Source organism: Petromyzon marinus, chromosome 13 (genome assembly GCF_048934315.1).
Source record: "Petromyzon marinus isolate PM22_M1 ecotype Great Lakes invasive population chromosome 13, UKy_Petmar_22M1.pri1.0, whole genome shotgun sequence".
Lineage (NCBI taxonomy): Eukaryota > Metazoa > Chordata > Hyperoartia > Petromyzontiformes > Petromyzontidae > Petromyzon > Petromyzon marinus.
In genome coordinates this window covers 15,132,805-15,153,472 of record NC_133679.1, presented here as the reverse complement: position 1 = coordinate 15,153,472, position 20,668 = coordinate 15,132,805, and the positions used below count along the sequence as shown (strand labels likewise).

General features: G+C 52.5%; 1 protein-coding gene across 10 annotated transcripts in view; it reads right to left on the bottom strand.

The window, feature by feature from the left end:
• Positions 1–20,668, bottom strand: part of LOC116942090 (aryl hydrocarbon receptor nuclear translocator-like) — an 87,452-nt gene that overhangs the window by 43,839 nt on the left and 22,945 nt on the right. For 8 of the 10 annotated variants that reach the window (XM_032953660.2, XM_076066898.1, XM_032953663.2 and 5 more), the window contains 4 exons: positions 18,667–18,708; positions 16,215–16,317; positions 9,258–9,323; positions 1,746–1,831 (listed from right to left, as the gene is read on the bottom strand). In XM_032953660.2, coding sequence (XP_032809551.1) covers positions 1,746–1,831; positions 9,258–9,323; positions 16,215–16,317; positions 18,667–18,708 — 297 coding nt within the window. The remainder of the gene's footprint in view (positions 1–1,745; positions 1,832–9,257; positions 9,324–16,214; positions 16,318–18,666; positions 18,709–20,668) is intronic. The other 2 variants (XM_076066903.1, XM_076066899.1) reach the window with 1 other exon arrangement.

The following is a 20,668-nucleotide window of genomic DNA, read 5'->3' as shown; positions in this document are numbered from 1 at the left end:
ATGGGGGGAGATAGGAAGGGAGATGGAGACGAGGAGAGAAATGGGGGGGGGGAGGGAAACAGGGCGATGGAGAGGGAGGAGGGGAGAGGGGGGGGGAGGGGAACGATGGGGGGAAGAGGAGGACAGGAAGAAGCGAATCACGCGATCGAGGAGAGTTTGGCAGAGTGCGGTGTGCGCGCGCGTGTGGGGGGGGGGGGGAGCGGTGGCGCAGTGATTAGCGCACTGTGCTATGAACCCGGGGTTAACCCAAGTTCGATTCCCGAAAGATGTGATCTAGTCCTGAGCCTCCCGTAGGTCGACTCAACCTTAAATGAGTACCTGATGCGGTGTGTGTGAACGTCAGGCAAAAGACGGGCGGGCGTGGCGCTAGCCACACCGCCCCTCCCTCGTCTGCCATGTCGATCTGCATAGGAGCTCTCGAACAGCCCTTGCCACGATATAGTCTGCTAAAGGCTATACGGAGGACCTTCGTATTTTTAGCTTTGTGTGTTTGTGTGCACCTGCAGATATTGCAGTGGCGGATCCAATGGAGGGGTGGTGGTAGGGGGGGAATGAGCGCCCCCCCCCCGACCACTGCCTACCCCTTGAGTCCTCGGAAATCGGTATTTTATTGATACATACCAGAAAAAAAACCGTGCATGGTTAAAGATCTCGCACCCCCCCCCCCCTCCCGAGAGGAAGCTCTTCATTATGAGAGTCGCGTGCAGGACGCGTGTGCACGTGTCTGTGTGCACGTGGTTGTGTGTGTGCGTGCACGTGTCTGCGTGCACGTGTCTGCGTGCACGTGTCTGCGTGCACGTGTCTGCGTGCACGTGTCTGCGTGCACGTGTCTGCGTGCACGTGTCTGCGTGCACGTGTCTGCGTGCACGTGTCTGCGTGCGTGTGCACGCGGTAGTGTGTGTGTGCACGCGGTAGTGTGTGTGTGCACGCGGTAGTGTGTGTGTGTGCACGTGGTTGTGTGCGTGCACGTGGTTGTGTGCGTGCACGTGGTTGTGTGCGTGCACGTGGTTGTGTGCGTGCACGTGGTTGTGTGCGTGTGTTGTGGGGAGCGGTGGCGTAGCGGTTAGCGCGTTGAGCTACGAACTCCGGCGGCCCGAGTTCGAATACCGCTCACGGCGAACACCGGTGACGAGTATCTGGACCGGATCCTTGGCGACTCAGCCTCAAATGAGTACCTGGTGCGGTGTGTAAACATCGCCACTGGGGAGACAAAGGCGGCCGGGCGTGGTGCTGGACACTCACCCACTCGCATGCCGTATCCGGCTTTCATAGGTGCTCGCTAACCGCACTTGCCCCAACAGTCTGTTAAGGCTACATGGGGATCTTGTGTTCACGTCATACCAGTGGGGCAAGTGGTGTGAGTGAGCACGAGGGGTGGGTGACCTCATCTTGGTGTGTGTGTGTCCGCGTGTGTCCGCGTGTGTGAGAGTGTCTGCACCATTGTCTTTGTGCGCTGACCACGCTCACGAAGAGCCTGGCAAAGGCTGCACGGGGCGGGATCGATGGGATCGATGTCTTCGAGTGCGTGGGGAGCGGCACTACGAACCCGGCGACCCGAGTTCGATTCCCACTCACGGGCAACGGCAGCGGGCCCTCCCCTGGGTCGCCTCGGCCTTGACGTTCACACACAGTGCGTCGTGTGTCAACATCGGCACTGGGAGAGAGAGACAAAGGCGGCCGGGCATTGCGTTGGGCAAACTGGCAGTGTGTGATAGGGCTGCCCTGGGGGCTCTTAAGCGTCTCACCGGCTGGCGGCCAGGCCTTGATGTACCCGGTGCAGTGCACCACGGCGTGCTGCGCCTCACCCTCCTTCGCTGGGCCCAGGCTGTTCCTGCGTGTGGCGGAGACACCTCGTCAGTGCCACAACCTCGTCAACATCACCACCATCATCATCATCACCACCATCATCACCACCACCATCATCACCACCATCATCACCATCATCACCACCATCATCACCACCATCATCACCACCACCATCATCACCACCATCATCACCATCATCATCACTATCACTACCACCATCATCATCACCACCACCATCATCACTATCACCACCATCATCATCATCATCACCACCACCATCATCATCACCATCATCACCACCACCATCATCACCACCACCATCATCATCATCACCATCATCATCACCATCATCATCACCATCATCACCACCACCATCATCACCATCATCGCCATCATCACCACCACCATCATCACCACCATCATCATCACCATCATCATCACCACCACCATCATCATCACCACCATCATCATCATCATCACCACCACCATCATCATCACCACCACCATCATCATCACCATCATCATCATCACCACCATCATCATCACCATCATCATCATCACCACCACCATCACCATCATCGCCATCATCACCACCACCATCATCATCACCATCATCGCCATCATCATCACCATCGCCATCACCATCATCACCACCACCATCATCATCACCACCATCATCATCATCACCATCATCACCATTACCACCATCATCACCATCACCATCATCATCACCATTACCACCATCATCACCATCACCATCATCGCCATCATCATCATCATCGCCATCCAGTGCCGGATTAAGCTAGTGCAGGGCCTGTAGCATATGGTATTAAGAGGCCTTACGTAAAAAAAACACGTAAATATTAAAACATAACATGTTTAGCTTGCATAGTAAAGTAATTGTATTTTTTCATTTGCTATACAGCCAGATAACACGACAAATCTCTAACCGTAAACACCCAGTCGTTCATAAAAGTTGAAGGCGGTATAGTACTATAGTAATAGAGCAAGTGCAGAATCAGTGAACCGGAATTGATAGCTTGAAAGCATTTAGCGCGGGGCCCTTGAAAGTGCGGGGCCCGTAGCTACTACTACATATATAGCCACTACATGTGTAGTAGCTACATATGTAGTAGTAGCTACTACTACACCACAACACACACACACACCACTACAACACACACACACCACCACAACACACACACACCACTACATATGTAGTAGTAGCTACTACTACATATGTAGCTACTTTTGCTACGAGGATCATCCGGCACTGTCGCCATCATCATCATCATCGCCATCACTGCCAAGATCGTCATCGCCCATCAGCACTCGCACAGCATCATCACCATTACTTGATCACCAATGATCAACATCGTTGTGGTGGTGTGGCCACCAACGCCCGGTTATCTCTGTCTCCCCAGTGCTGATGCGTTTCTACACCGCGCCAGGTAACTTGTTTAAGGCTGAGTCGACCTAGGGGACGGCCTCGAACCGGTGCAAATATTTCGTGTCACTCTTATTGGCCGCGACCGAGAATCGAATTCGGTTCGCCGGGTTGGTAGTGCAGTGCGCTAACCACAACACTACTGCTTCTAACACACACACACAACACATACACCACACACACCACACACACAAAACACACACACACCACACACACACAACACACACACACAACACACACCACACACACACACACCACACACAACACACACATACACACCACACACAACACACACACACAACACACACACACAACACACACACCACACACACACCACAACACACCACACACAACACACACATACACACCACACACACACACACCACAACACTACTGCTCCTAACACACACACACACCACACACATCACACACACCACAACACACACACACCACATACACCACAACACACACACCACAACACACACACCACACACAACACACACACACCACACACAACAACAACAACCGCCATTCGCCACTAAGTGGCGGTGACGTCACCACGACGCTTGTGCCAGGCTATGTGCACCCTGAGGCCACGTGAAGTGTCGAACGCCCGCTGGCAGGAGGTCACGGGGCAGACCCAGGTGCCACGGGTCGACTGACTGAGATGACTGGCTGATGCACCACCTGTGCCCCCTACTGTGCCAACCTGCTGTGCTTTAGCCACCCAGCGCTCCGCTCGTTGTTGTGAGCGTCGCTCCTCCGCCCTCTGTTGTTGTTGGAGGGCGACTACCTCCAACTGCCCAGTAGCGTCCTTCACGGGCCTCCTCCACAGAGGCCGATCTTGACACCGCTGGTACCGGTCATCGGCAAGTCCACTCAGCTCCACATCCTCCTGTACCACATCACTCCATCTCTTCTCTAGCCTATGCCGCGCCCGCTTAGCCCCCTCAATCCGGCCGAACAAAAGCTGTTTCGGCATGCGGTGGCTGAGCATGCGGGCTACATGACCCAGCCAACGCAGCCTTCCCCGCCGGAGGAGCTCACCGATGGGACCTTGCCCAGATCTTTCAAGGATTTGTGAGCTCCTCACACAATCCAGTCTGGTTAAACCCAGGATGGATCGTAGGCAGGCCAGCCTAAATGTTTCTAACCGGCGAAGATGTTCCATTATGGGGGTGCACGTTTCGCAAGCATAGAGAAGGGAGGGAATGACCGTGGCCGAGAAGACCTGAAGCTTAGTGCGGAGCGACAGACCAGGTAGCTTCCACACAGCGTTACGCAACCAATGAAAGGATATTGCCGCTCGACTGATTCGGAGTGAGACCTCTGCTGTTAAACTGGAGGCAGTCATAAGCACACTGCCCAGGTATGGGAAACTCTCCACTCTCTCCACAACTGCCCCATCACCGATTGGGAGTTGTGGGGGTGGAGTGTCCGATGGTACAAAATACCCAGGCAGGTGCTTAGTTTTGGTGGGGTTGATGGTAAGGCCCCACCTGTTAGTGGCACGCTCCAGTCTCAGCAGCAGCGCCTCCAACTCCTCCTCTGAATGAGCAGCTATTACCAAATCATCAGCATACATAACGTGGTTGAGCAATAGGGAGCCATCCCTTGACCGCACCCGGGCATCGATCAGCCTCCCATTATATCTGTACCATATGGAGATTCCCCTGGTACAGCTATTGAAGGCTTCACGAACTACGTGGTCAAAATAGATGTTAAATAATGTGGGAGCCAGAGGATTTCCCTGTCGCACCACAAGGTGTACAGGGAATGGCTCTGACTCACGCCCACGAAGTTTTACCCGGCCCGCTCACCATCATGAAGGTCCTTAATGATCGTGAGCAGAGGGTCAGGTACTCCAAAAGCACGAAGAACAACCCAGAGCCCAGGCCTACTGATGGTATCATAGGCCTTGACCAGGTCAATAAAGCAGAGATGTAGGTCTTGTTAGAATTCCCTACACCTCTGCTGTAGCAGACGGACAGAAAATATGGCATCTGTGCAGGACTGCCCTTTACTGAAATCGCATTGGGGCTCCGCAAGCCTCTCCTCAGCGTGCCTGGCAAGGCGATGCTGAATAATCCTTGCCAGGACCTTTCCCGGCACACTGAGGAGTGAGATGCCCCTGTAGTTGTTACAGTCTGTGCGGTCCCCCTTCTTAAAAAGGGGGACCACCAGGGCATCCTTCCAATCCTGCGGAACCCATCCAGTGGTCCAGACCGTTGTTATGATGTCATATAGGGCAGTCTGTGCACAAACGCCACCCTCCCTCAGCATTTCTGCCCGCTGCCTTTTCTGGTCTCAGACTCCGGATCGTCTTCAGTACTTCCTCAACAGATGGCACCTCAGCCAGCCACTCACAGGGGGTGACTTCTTCCAATATTTGAGGCACCGCAGCCTCAGCAGGGTCATCCTCACTTTGTGCCACGATGTTTTCCTGGCTGAGGGATTTTCCCTCCCCCAGGACCTCACAGAAATGCTCAGCAAATCTGCAAACCTGTTCCTGGGCGTAGGAGATTGGATCACCGTTTTTTCCCCTAATGATTGTAATAGGTGTGGTGCTGCGGGTTACTTTTTTGATGGAGTTAAATAGAGATTTGTGATCACGGGCCACTGAGGCAGCACCACACACAAACACCACAACACACACACACACACACACACACACCCATACACACCACACACCACACACACACACACACACACACACCACACACACCACACACACCACACACACACCACACACACACACACACACACCACACACACACACACCACACACACACCACACACACACCACAACCCACACACACACACACACACACACTACACACACACACACCACAACCCACACACACACACCACACACCACACACACACACCACAACAACACACAACCACCCCACCCACATCACACACACACACACACACACACACACACACCACCCCACACACCACCACACACCCTCCCCTACACACACCCACACACACACCACACACAACAACACCCAAAACACACACACACCACACACACATCACACACACACCACAACACACACACCACACACACACCACACACACACCACAACACACACATAACACACACTACACACACACCACACACACACACCACAACACACACTACACACACAACACACACACCACAAACACACACACAACACACACACACACCACACACACACCACACACACACAACACACACACCACAACACACACTACACACACAACACACACACCACAAACACACAACACACACCACACACACCACAACACACCACACACACACAATACTACTGCTCCTAACACACACACACATCACACCACAACACACACACCACAACACACACACAACACACACACCACAACAAACACACCACACACACCACACACACACACCACACACACACAACACTACTGCTCCTAACACACACCACACACACCACACACACACCACATTCACACCACACACACCACACACACACCACACACACCGCACACACACACCACACACACACCACAACACACACACCACAACACTACTGCTCCTAACACACACCACACACACATCACACACACACCACACACACACCACAACACACACACAACACACACCACACACACCACAACACACACTACACACACCACACACACCCCACAACACACAAACCACACACACACAACACACACACCACACACACACAACACACACACAACACACACACAACACACACACACCACAACACACACTACACACACACACAACAAACACACACACCACACACACAACACACAACACACACCACACACACACCACAACACACACTACACACACAACACACACACCACACACACAACACACACCACACACAACACACACACCACAACACACCACACACACAACACTACTGCTCCTAACACACACCACACACACACCACAACACACACACCACACACACACCACACACACCACACACACACAACACTACTGCTCCTAACACACGCCACACACACACAACACACACACACACCACACACACAACACACAACACACACCACAGACACACCACAACACACACTACACACACACCACAACACACACTACACACACAACACACCACACACACACCACACACACACACACAACACACACACCACAACACACCACACACACAACACACCACACACACACCACACACACACACACAACACACACACCACAACACACCACACACACAACACACACACCACACACACAACACACGCACATCACACACACCACACACATCACACACATCACACACACACTACACACACACCACACGCACACACAACACACGCACATCACACACACCACACACACACACCACACACATCACACGCACACAACACACGCATGCACACACCACACGCAAAAAAATACGAAGATCCCCCTATAGCCTTAACAGACTGTCGGGGCAAGTGCTGTTAACGAGCACCTATGAAGGCCGGCACGGCACACGAGGGGGTGGATGGCCAACACCACGCCCGGCCACCTTTGTCTCTCCAGTGGCGATGTTTACACATCGCACCAGGCACTCATTTGAGGCTGAGTCGACCTAGGGGAGGCCCAGGACCGGTCCAGATAATCGTCACCGGTGTTGGCCGTGAGCGGGAATCGAACCCGGGTCGCCAGGTTCATAGCGCAGCGCGCTAACCACTACCCAACCACCACACACACCACACACTACACACACATTACACACACCACACACTACACACACATTACACACACCACACACTAGACACACATTACACACACCACACACTACACACACATTACACACACCACACACTAGACACACATTACACACACCACACACTACACACACATTACACACACCACACACTACACACACATTACACACTACACACACATTACACACACCACACACTACACACACATTACACACACCACACACTACACACACATTACACACACCACACACTACACACACCACACACTACACACACATTACACACACCACACACTACACACACATTACACACACCACACACTACACACACATTACACACACCACACACTACACACACATTACACACACCACACACTACACACACATTACACACACCACACGCTACACACACATTACACACACCACACACTACACACACATTACACACACCACACACTACACACGCATTACACACACCACACACTACACACACATTACACACACCACACACTACACACGCATTACACACACCACACACTACACACACATTACACACACCACACACTACACACACATTACACACACCACACACTACACACACATTACACACACCACACACTACACACACATTACACACACCACGCACTACACACACATTACACACTACACACACATTACACACACCACACACTACACACACATTACACACACCACACACTACACACACATTACACACACCACACACTACACACACATTACACACACCACATACTACACACACATTACACACACCACACACTACACACACATTACACACACCACACACTACACACACATTACACACACCACACACTACACACACATTACACATACCACACACGAGGATGTCTCTCGCCGTCTCTCCGACGACGCTGGAATGCAGGGATTATGATTGTTGTAGATTCTGATAATGTTCATTTATTTCTAAGGAACCTGCCGCTGGGGGAGTGTCGGGTTTCGCAGCCCGCGACGGAGCTTACGGACTGACCACGGGTTCGCCTCCATGTCCACCGTGATCCCGTGTCCCCACGGTGACCCTGTGACTCCACGGTGACCCCGTGTTCCCACGGTGACCCCGTGTCCCAACGGTGACCCTGTGACCCCACGGTGACCCTGTGACCCCACGGTGACCCTGTGTCCCCACCGTGACCCTGTGACCCCACGGTGACCCCCGTGTCCATCGTGACCCTGTGACCCCCACTCACCGGTAGCGGTTGCGGAGGTGACCCAGGCGGTTGGCAGTGACCGGGTCCACGGGCGCCGTGCCGCACCTAGCACGCGGCAGGGTTCAACACAGGGTCAGGGATGGGTTTATAGTCAGAATCAGGAATAAGAGTTGGGTACAGGGTTAGGATCAGCGATAGGCTTATGGTTAAGGAGAGGGCTAGGTTTAGGGGTATTCGTGTTAAGGACAGGATTAGGGTAGTGTGAGAAGTAGTGGGGGTTAGAGGCCGACCGAAACTGAATTTCTGGTCTCAGTCAAAACCCAAACCAGACCGAAAGTAAAAATTTACTTTCGGCCAAAACCGAAAGGTTTATAACCGAAGTTACTGAACACAAGATTTATAAACTACTAGCTTTACTACCTGGCTTCGCTCGGGACTTAGATTCACCACGGCCGGCCGCCTTTGTCTCCCCAGTGGCGATGTTGACATACCACACCACTTACTCGTTTGAGGCTGAGTCTACCTAGGGGAGGCCCAGGACCGGTTCAAATAATCGTCACCGGCCGTGAGCGGGAATCGAACTCGGGCCGCCGGGTTCGTAGCGCAGCGCGCCAATCGCTACGCAGTCGCTGCCCCCCACCCCCCACCCCAGGTGGTGACGTCATTTATTGACGGGCCCAGCCCATTGGTTGCGGCTGTAACCTCGCTCGTAAGCTGCTGCTGCTGCTGCTGACGTATATGTGTGTACGTGTGTGTATGTGTGTACGTATGTGTGTACGCGTGTGTATGTGTGTGTGTACGTGTGTGCATGTGTGTGTGTGTACGTATATATGTGTGTACGTGTGTGTGTACGTGTGTGTGAACAAAAGAATGAAGGGGGCGTGGGAGCGCGGCGGTGAGGTGTGGGAAGCTGTAAGCCCCAGGCTACTTTGGGCTCGCCTTCCCATCAACCGGAGGCGAGGAATGGTGGTCGTGGTTACTTATGCCCCCACCGAAGATGAACATCCGTGGAGGGATGCAGGCAAAGCCGATGAGTCAGATGCATTCTATGACCTCCTGTCACAGGTGCTGGCTAAAGTGGCCCCTCGGGATAGAGTCATCATGTTGGGTGACTTCAATGCCCGAGTTGGTCATGATGCTGGCACCTGGTCTGGAGTGATTGGAGGGCATGGGCCAGATCAGCTCAATAACAACGGTAGGAGGCTGCTAGATTTTTGTGCAGCCATGGGCTTGTAATTACCAACACGCTGTTCCGGCATTGGCACATCCACACAACATCATGGATACATGCCGAGTCCAAGCAAGAACATCTGCTGGACTACATAGTGACGGACCAGCGGATGCGAGCCCATGTCCTTGACACCAGGACCTACCGTGGAGCTGATCTGCCCTCTGACCATCGACTAGTCATCTGTAAGATGCGCCTGCCATTCTTCCACTCCGGTGGTGGACCCCATTCCAACCTAAAGTGGCCTGGTCTCAGTTATCTGATGAAAGTTGCAAGCGAGAATTTCATCATCGCTTGCGGCTGGGATTGGCATCGTCCCCGACTCCTCCTGATGTCGAGGGTAAATGGGCGAGGTTTAGGACTGTGGCTCATGCAGCTGCAATGGCTGCTTTGGGTACGCGGTCCAGACCTCCCCAGAGACCCTGGCTGACAGAGGAGGTGTTCAGGATGGTTGAGAAAAAGCGACAGGCCCACTGTCATCGGCTACAGAATCCTACGTCAGAGAATGAGGAGGCTTACCGCAGCCTTCGCTCGGAGGTTCGGAGAGCCGTGAGGCGCTGCAAGGATGGGTGGTGGTCGCGGGTTGCTGAGGAGATGGAGTCTGCCTCAGTGGCCCGTGATCACAAATCTCTATTTAACTCCATCAAAAAAGTAACCTGCAGCACCACACCTATTACAATCATTAGGGGAAAAAACGGTGATCCAATCTCCGACGCCCAGGAACAGGTTTGCAGATTTGCTGAGCATTTCTGTGAGGTCCTAGGGGAGGGAAAATCCCTCATCCAGGAATACATCGTGGCACAAACTAAGGATGACCCTGCTGAGGCTGCGGTGCCTCAAATATTGGAAGAAGTCACCCCCTGTGAGTGGCTGGCTGAGGTGCCATCTGTTGAGGAAGTACTGAAGGCAATCCGGATTCTGAGACCAGGAAAGGCAGCGGGCAGAGATGATCTCCCAAGCGAAATGCTGAGGGAGGGTGGCGTTTGTGCACAGAATGCCCTATATGACATCATAACAACAGTCTGGACCACTGGACGGGTTCCGCAGGATTGGAAGGATGCCCTGGCGGTCCCCTTTTTAAGAAGGGGGACCACACAGACTGTAACAACTACAGGGGCATTTCACTCCTCAGTGTGCCGGGAAAGGTCCTGGCAAGGATTATTCAGCATCGCCTTGCCAGGCACGCTGAGGAGAGGCTTGCGGAGCCCCAATGCGGTTTCAGGAAAGGGCGGTCCTGCACAGATGCCATATTTTCTGTCCGTCTGCTACAGCAGAGGTGTAGGGAAATCCAACAAGACCTACATCTCTGCTTTATTGACCTGGTCAAGGCCTATGATACCATCAGTAGGCCTGGGCTCTGGGTTGTTCTTCGTGCTTTTGGTGTACCTGACTCTCTGCTCACGATCATTAAGAACCTTCATGATGGTGAGCGGGCCCGGGTAAAACTACATGGTCGGGAGTCAGAGCCATTCCCTGTACACCTTGGGGTGCGACAGGGATGTCCTCTGGCTCCCACATTATTTGACATCTATTTTGACCACGTAGTTCGTGAAGCCTTCAATAGCTGTACCGGGGGAATCTCCATATGGTACAGATATAATGGGAGGCTGATCGATGCCCGGGTGCGGTCAAGGGATGGCTCCCTATTGCTCAACCACGTTATGTATGCTGATGATTTGGTAATAGCTGCTCATTCAGAGGAGGAGTTGGAGGCGCTGCTGCTGAGACTGGAGCGTGCCACTAAGAGGTGGGGCCTTACCATTAGCCCCACCAAAACTAAGCACCTGCCTGGGTATTTTGTACCATCGGACACTCCACCCCCACAACTCTCAATCGGTGATGGGGCAGTTGTGGAGCGAGTGGAGAGTTTCCCATACCTGGGCAGTGTGCTTATGACCGGCTCCAGTTTAACAGCAGAGGTCTCACTCCGAATCAGTCGAGCGGCAATATCTTTTCATCGGTTGCGTAACGCTGTGTGGAAGCTACCTGGTCTGTCGCTCCGCACAAAACTTCAGGTCTTCTCGGCCACAGTCATTCCCTTCCTTCTCTACGCTTGCGAAACGTGGACCCCCCTAATGGAACATCTTCGCCGGTTGAAAACATTTAGGCTGGCCTGCCTACGATCCATCCTGGGTTTAACCAGACTGGATTGTGTGAGGAGCTCACAAATCCTTGAAAGATCTGGGCAGGGTCCCATCGGTGAGCTCCTCCGGCGGGGAAGGCTGCGATGGCTGGGTCATGTAGCCCGCATGCCCAGCCAACGCATGCCGAAACAGCTTTTGTTCGGCCGCATTGAGGGGGCTAAGCGGGCACGGCACAGGCTAGAGAAGAGATGGAGTGATGTGGTACAGGAGGACGTGGAGCTGAGTGGACTTGCCGATGGCTGGTACCAGCGGTGTCAAGATCGGCCTCTGTGGAGGAGACTCGTGAAGGACGCTACTGGGCAGTTGGAGGCAGTCGCCCTCCAACAACAACGGAGGGCGGAGGAGCGACGCTCACAACAACGAGCGGAGCGCCGGGTGGCTAAAACACAGCCGGTTGCCACAGTAGGGGGCACAGGTGGTGCATCAGCTAGTCATCTCAGTCAGTCGACCCGTGGCACCTGGGTCTGCCCCGTGACCTCCTGCCAGCGGGCGTTCGACACTTCACGTGGCCTCAGGGTGCACATAGCCTGGCACAAGCGCCGTGGTGACGTCACCGCCACTTAGTGGCGAATGGCGGTTGTTGTTGTTGTATGTGTGTACGTATGTGTATGTATGTGTGTACGTGTGTGTATGTGTGTACGTGTGTGTATATGTGTGTGTATGCGTGTATGTGTGTATGTGTGTGTATGCGTGTATGTGTGTACGTGTGTGTATGCGTGTATATGTGTGTGTATGCGTGTATGTATGTACGTGTGTGCGTATGTGTGTGTGTATGTGTGTACGTGTGTATGTGTGTACGTGTGTGTGTGTGTATGCAGCCTATCGTATAGGATTGCCTAGCGCCGACGGACCGGCTGATAGACTTAGCACGAGCGTAATATTCTAAAAATAGATCTTCGGTTGACAACCGAAAGTGAATATCAGTTTCGGCCGAAATCGAAAGTAAAAAATTGACTTTTGGTCGAAATCGAAAGTATGCCGAAAGTGGCCATTTGCCAACTTTCGGCGCCGAAACTGAAACCGAATTTCGGTCGGCCACTAGTAGGGGTAGTGTAAGTATCAGAGGCAACAGGGTTAGTGTCAGGGTATGTGCATTGGTAGTATAAGGATGAGCAGCGTTGGTGTTAGGGAATAGTGTTAGGGATAGCATTCGTAGTACTGTCGTATTAGTAGTGTTAGTGTAGTAGTAGTGTTAGTGTAGTAGTGTTAGTGTAGTAGTAGTGTTAGTGTAGTAGTAGTGTTAGTGTAGTAGTGTTAGTGTAGTGTTAGTGTAGTAGTAGTGTTAGTGTAGTAGTGTTAGTGTAGTAGAAGTGTTAGTGTAGTAGTAGTGTTAGTGTAGTAGTGTTAGTGTGGTAGTCGTGTTAGTGTAGTAGTAGTGTTAGTGTAGTAGTGTTAGTGTAGTAGTAGTGTTAGTGTAGTAGTGTTAGTGTAGTAGTAGTGTTAGTGTAGTAGTGTTAGTGTAGTAGTAGTGTTAGTGTAGTAGTAGTAGTGTTAGTGTAGTGTTAGTGTAGTAGTAGTGTTAGTGTAGTAGTAGTGTTAGTGTAGTAGTGTTAGTGTAGTGTTAGTGTAGTAGTAGTGTTAGTGTAGTAGTGTTAGTGTGGTAGTTGTGTTAGTGTAGTAGTAGTGTTAGTGTAGTAGTGTTAGTGTGGTAGTCGTGTTAGTGTAGTAGTAGTGTTAGTGTAGTAGTGTTAGTGTAGTAGTAGTGTTAGTGTAGTAGTGTTAGTGTAGTAGTAGTGTTAGTGTAGTAGTGTTAGTGTAGTAGTAGTGTTAGTGTAGTAGTAGTAGTGTTAGTGTAGTGTTAGTGTAGTAGTAGTGTTAGTGTAGTAGTGTTAGTGTAGTAATAGTGTTAGTGTAGTAGTGTTAGTATGGTAGTCGTGTTAGTGTAGTAGTGTTAGTGTAGTAGTAGTGTTAGTGTAGTAGTAGTGTAGTAGTAGTGTAGTAGTAGTAGTGTTAGTGTAGTAATAGTAGTGTTAGTGTAGTAGTAGTGTAGTAGTGTTAGTGTAGTAGCAGTGTAGTAGTAGTGTTAGTGTAGTAGTAGTGTTAGTGTAGTAGTAGTGTTAGTGTAGTAGTGTTAGTGTAGTAGTGTTAGTGTAGTAGTAGTGTTAGTCTAGTAGTAGTGTTAGTGTAGTAGTAGTGTAGTAGTAGTGTTAGTGTAGTAGTAGTAGTGTTAGTGTAGTAGTAGTAGTAGTGTAGTAGTAGTGTTAGTGTAGTAGTAGTGTAGTGTTAGTGTCGCAGTAGTGTAGTAGTAGTGTTAGTGTACTAGTAGTGTAGTAGTAGTAGTGTAGTAGTAGTGTAGTGTTAGTGTAGTAGTAGTGTAGTAGTGTTAGTGTAGTAGTAGTGTAGTAGTAGTGTTAGTGTAGTAGTAGTGTGAATGTAGTAGTAGTGTTAGTGTAGTAGTAGTGTTAGTGTAGTAGTAGTGTAGTAGTAGTGTTAGTGTAGTAATAGTAGTGTTAGTGTAGTAGTAGTGTAGTAGTAGTGTTAGTGTAGTAGTAGTGTAGTAGTAGTGTTAGTGTAGTAGTAGTGTAGTAGTAGTGTTAGAGTAGTAGTAGTGTTAGTGTAGTAGCATTAGTGTAGTAGTAGTGTTAGTCTAGTAGTAGTGTTAGTGTAGTAGTAGTGTAGTTGTAGTGTTAGTGTAGTAGTAGTGTTAGTGTAGTAGTGTTAGTGTAGTAGTAGTAGTGTTAGTGTAGTAGTAGTGTAGTAGTAGTGTTAGTGTAGTAGTAGTGTAGTGTTAGTGTAGTAGTAGTGTAGTAGTAGTGTTAGTGTAGTAGTAGTGTAGTAGTAGTGTTAGTGTAGTAGTAGTGTAGTGTTAGTGTAGTAGTAGTGTAGTAGTAGTGTTATTGTAGTAGTAGTAGTAGTAGTGTTAGTGTAGTAGTAGTGTTAGTGTAGTAGTAGTGTAGTAGTAGTATAGTAGTAGTGTTAGTGTAGTGTTAGTGTAGTGTTAGTGTAGTAGTAGTGTTAGTGTAGTGTTAGTGTAGTGTTAGTGTAGTAGTAGTGTAGTAGTAGTGTTAGTGTAGTAGTAGTGTTAGTGTAGTGTTAGTGTAGTAGTAGTGTTAGTGTAGTGTAGTAGTAGTGTTAGTGTAGTGTTAGTGTAGTAGTAGTGTTAGTGTAGTGTTAGTGTAGTAGTAGTGTTAGTGTAGTGTAGTAGTAGTGTTAGTGTAGTTGTAGTGTAGTAGTAGTGTTAGTCTAGTAGTAGTGTTAGTGTAGTGTTAGTGTAGTAGTAGTGTTAGTGTAGTAGTAGTGTTAGTGTAGTGTTCGTGTAGTAGTAGTGTTACTGTAGTAGTAGTGTTAGTGTAGTAGTAGTGTAGTGTTAGTGTAGTGTTAGTATAGTGTTAGTGTAGTAGTAGTGTTAGTGTAGTAGAAGTGTTAGTGTAGTGTTAGTGTAGTGTTAGTGTAGTGTTAGTGTAGTAGTAGTAGTGTTAATGTAGTAGTAGTGTTAGTGTAGTGATAGTGTAGTGTTAGTGTAGTGTTAGTGTAGTAGTAGTGTTAGTGTAGTAGTGTTAGTGTAGTAGTAGTGTAGTAGTAGTGTTAGTGTAGTAGTAGTGTTAGTGTAGTAGTGTTAGTGTAGTAGTGTTAGTGTAGTGTAGTAGTAGTGTTGGGGTGGGGGTCACGCCACCCGCCCCCTACCGCATGCGGCTGATGAAGGAGCGCCGTGAGCCCATGCACATGCGCATGGACGACTGCTGCCCCTCCTTCTTCACCGTTCCCGTCTTCAGGTCCAGGATGCGGCCTAAGCAACAGCACGGGGAGGGGGCCGGTGGGGGGGATGGCATGGGAGGGGGGGGGTTACTCCTGAACCCCCCTCAGTCACTCCCCTGGCCACCCGCAGACGACGACCCCTTTGTTGTCCCTTGGCTGTCCCCTCCCTGGGCATCCTTGGTTACCCCAAAGGAACCCCCCATCCCGGGGAGCCACCACGACCACCCCTAAATTTACCCCCCCCCCACCCCCCATGTCCTCTCAGCTGCCCCCCACCCCCCGGCCGATACGCTCGAGGTACCATCACCGAGGTGTGGGTTTGCGTAGCGTCTAGCACACGGCCGCAGGTCAAGCGCGCGGTGCGCGGCACGCCCAGGGTGTGACGGCTACACCGTGCGCTCGAGAGGGGGCCAGCAGAGCAGAAGGAGCGACCCCCCACTGAGCAGAGATTGACTGGGAGGGCTTCAGAATTGGACGTTGCCCCGCTGGATCGTTCTGGCCACCTGCTTCGAGACTCCCCTCTGGCTGCCTGCATCTGAAACCCCACGGCGTCCCCGGCCACTTCGCAATCAGAATGTTTCCCAGAGGTGTCCAGTTGGGGCGGGTCACTTTCACCCTTGACCCCGACGGTCTCCCTCCTGCCACTACCCCCTGCGTGTTGGGGGGGGATCCGGCGTCGACAAGGGGACGACTCGCTCTGCCCGCCGGCGGCGACGAGGCCGTGAATCCCGCGTTCATTGTTTCAGTCGCATCGCCTCTGCGCATTGGCTGCGCCGGCACGTGTTTGTGCATAGAGACAAAGGTCCCCCAGGCCGGCCTCTAAAGACCGTTAGGACAAGTGCCCCCGGCGAGCGCCTATCAAGGGGCCGGCGTTGCCGCACGAACCCGGTTCGTGGGGAGGGAGGGGGTGGATCAGCACCGCCGTACCCAAGCCGCCTTTGTCTCCCCCGGCGCTCGCGCTTCGCACCGCGGCACTGGCCGACCGAGTCCGCCTGGGCTGTCACTCGCCGCTGACGAGAGCCGGGGAAACGAACCCTGGCCGCTTGGGTTCGCGGTGTGGTGGCGCTGAACCAGCGTGCCACCGCTCCCCGCATACTCGACGTGCGTGTAGACGTAGTGCGCACGTGCCGCAGGCGCGTGCACAACACAACTAACATGCGTGTCAGGTTTATGTTTTTAAACCTTCACCAAATTCATTGCAACCGCGCTGTGCGCAGTGACGGCACGAGACCAGTTTCCGTTCGAAAACCTCTCACGGTCAGCGAGCGCTGCGTCACCCCGTGTTGAGAACGGTCCGCTGAAGGAGATATCGCAGAACTACTTCTGACATCTCGAGTGACCTCCTCGTTTACTCACTCCGGGGTGGGGGGGTGGGGGGGTGGGGGCGGTGTTAATTGTAATAATAATAATAATAAAAACTTTCTCAGAGCTCGAATTTTTGCAAAATTTTAGTGAACAAACTTTTAACGTGACGTGGTATTTTGTGCAGTAATTGTAGTGGTGGTGTCACACACACATAGGTAATTATGTGTGTGTGTACAGGTGTGTGGGTGTAAGCGTGTGTGTGTGTAAGTATGGGTATGCGGTGGTGGTGTCACAACCAGCGGTGGTGTGTAGCTGTGCGGGTGTGTGCGTGTGTGCGGGTATGTGTGTGTTTGTGCGTGTGTGTGTGCGGGTGTGTGTGTGTGCGGGTGGGTGTGTGTGCGGGTGTGTGTGTGCGGGTATGTGTGTGTGTTTGTGCGTGTGTGTGCGGGTGTGTGCGTGTGTGTGTGTGCGGGTGTGTGTGTGTGTGCGAATGTGTGCGGGTGTGTGTGTGTTTTTGTGCGTGTGTGTGCGGGTGTGTGCGTGTGTGTGTGTGCGAATGTGTGCGGGTGTGTGTGTGTGCGGGTGTGTGTGTGTGTGTGCGGGTGTGTGCGTGTGTGTGTGTGCGGGTGTGTGTGTGTGCGGGTATGTGTGTGTGTTTGTGCGTGTGTGTGCGGGTGTGTGCGTGTGTGTGTGTGTGTGTGTGCGGGTGTGTGCGGATGTGTGTGCGTGTGCGAGAGTGTGTGTGTGCGGGTGGGTGTGTGTGTGGGTGTGTGTGTGGGGGGGTGTGTGCGTGTGTGTGCGGATGTGTGCGTGTGCAGGTGTGTGTGTGTGTGTGTGCGGGTGTGTGCGTGCGGGTGTGTGTGTGCGGGTGTGTGTGTGTGCGGGTGTGTGTGTGTGTGCGTGTGCGTGTGTGTGCGGGTGTGTGTGTGCGGGTGTGTGTGTGCGGGTGTGTGTGTGCGGGTGTGTGTGTGCGGGTGTGTGTGTGCGGGTGTGTGTGTGCGGGTGTGTGTGTGTGTGCGGGTGTGTGTGTGGGTGTATGTAGGTGCGGGTGTGTGTGTGTGGTGGTATCACACACAGGCAGGCAGGCCCAGGCAGGGTGATTGGTTTGTCCGTCCGTCTGCCCACGCGTGCCACACCCGACACAAACACCCACGCACACCGTCACACGCACACCCCGCACAGAGGCACAGATCCAGTATCCCCCCCCCGCCCCTACTAGAACCGTAGTGCAGAGTGTTGGGGCCTGAATGGCGTTGTTGAGGCCTCACAACATCACCCCCTTGTGAGGCACCAGACAGGCCTTCTCAGAGGCTCACATCCCGTATATAGACACACAAAACAAAGATCCCCCATATAGCCTGTAACAGACTGTTGGGGCAAGTGCTGTTAGCGAGCACCTATTAAGGCCGAAACGGTACACGAGGGGGTGGGTGGCCAGCACCACGCCCGACCGCCTTTGTCTCCCCAGTGGTGATGTTTACACACCGCACCAGGTACTCATTTGAGGCTGAGTCGACCTAGGGGAGGCCCAGGACCGGTCCAGATAATCGTCACCGGTGTTGGCCGTGAGCGGGAATCGAACTCGGGTCGCCGGGTTCATAGCGCAGCGTAGCGCTAACCGCTACACTACCGTATAGGTGTGTGTGTGTCTGTGTACACACACACCTATACACACACCTATACACACACCTATACACGCACACCTGTACACACACACCCATACCTGTACACAAACGCACACACCTATACACACACGCACACCTATACATACCCGGTATACACACGCACCTAACATACCAACCTATACACACATACACCTATACACACTGACCTATACACGCACACTTAAATACCTATACACACACACCCGGTATATATACACACACCCCGCACACAGCGAGACCATCATGCACAACGCACGACATTATCCCCCCCCCCCCCCACCTCTTGTTTCCATCAGTATTTGTCCGATGGAGAGACTCGCCCCCGCCATAGGAACGTGTAATCTTCTGCACTGGGTCGGGGCCACCGCCTCGACGGTCGTGTGATGAAATCACTTTGGCTTTTCATCTTTCCCATTATCCCTTCGTCCCTCCACCCCTCCACTCCCTCTCCGCAGTGATCCGTGCATGGCTCCCTCTCCCATCCCTCCTCCACTCCAATCCCCTACTCTTTGGGTCTTTCGGTAAAGTCACGTAAGTAGACAAATAATAGATCGCTTCAATACCCCCCTCTGCTCCTCATCCCCTCCCTCCCTCCCTCGTCTCCCTCCCTCCCAGTCTGACCCGTTTACCTCCTCCTCCATCCCCCCCCCCGGGTGAGGAATGCGCCCTAATGAGTGGGATTCTTGGAAAGCGGCGGCGTTCGGCTCGGCGCGGCGTTGCGGCCCCGCGATTCCGGGAACCCTTCGCTCCGCGCTGCTCGGGATTATTTTGTGTCTTTTTGTCGGGCCACATTTCTTGGGCGGTTTCCTCCAATTCTCCCTCCCCCGCCCCGTCTTGATTATTTTTGTCTTGCGGCGAAAAGATGAGAGAGGGAGCGGGAGTGTGAGACAGGGAGAGTGAGACAGGGAGAGTGAGACAGGGGGTGTGAGACAGGGAGTGTGAGACAGGGAGTGTGAGACAGGGAGAGTGAGACAGGGAGTGTGAGACAGGGAGTGTGAGACAGGGAGTGTGAGACAGGGAGAGTGAGACAGGGAGTGTGAGACAGGGAGTGTGAGACAGGGAGAGTGAGACAGGGAGTGTGAGACAGGGAGTGTGAGACAGGGAGTGTGAGACAGGGAGAGTGAGACAGGGAGTGTGAGACAGGGAGAGTGAGACAGGGAGTGTGAGACAGGGAGTGTGAGACAGGGAGAGTGAGACAGGGAGTGTGAGACAGGGAGTGTGAGACAGGGAGAGTGAGACAGGGAGAGTGAGACAGGGAGAGGGAGCGGGAGTGTGAGACAGGGAGAGTGAGACAGGGGGTGTGAGACAGGGAGTGTGAGACAGGGAGTGTGAGACAGGAAGAGAGAGACAGGGAATGTGAGACAGGGAGAGTGAGACAGGGAGAGTGAGACAGGGAGTGTGAGACGGGAGAGT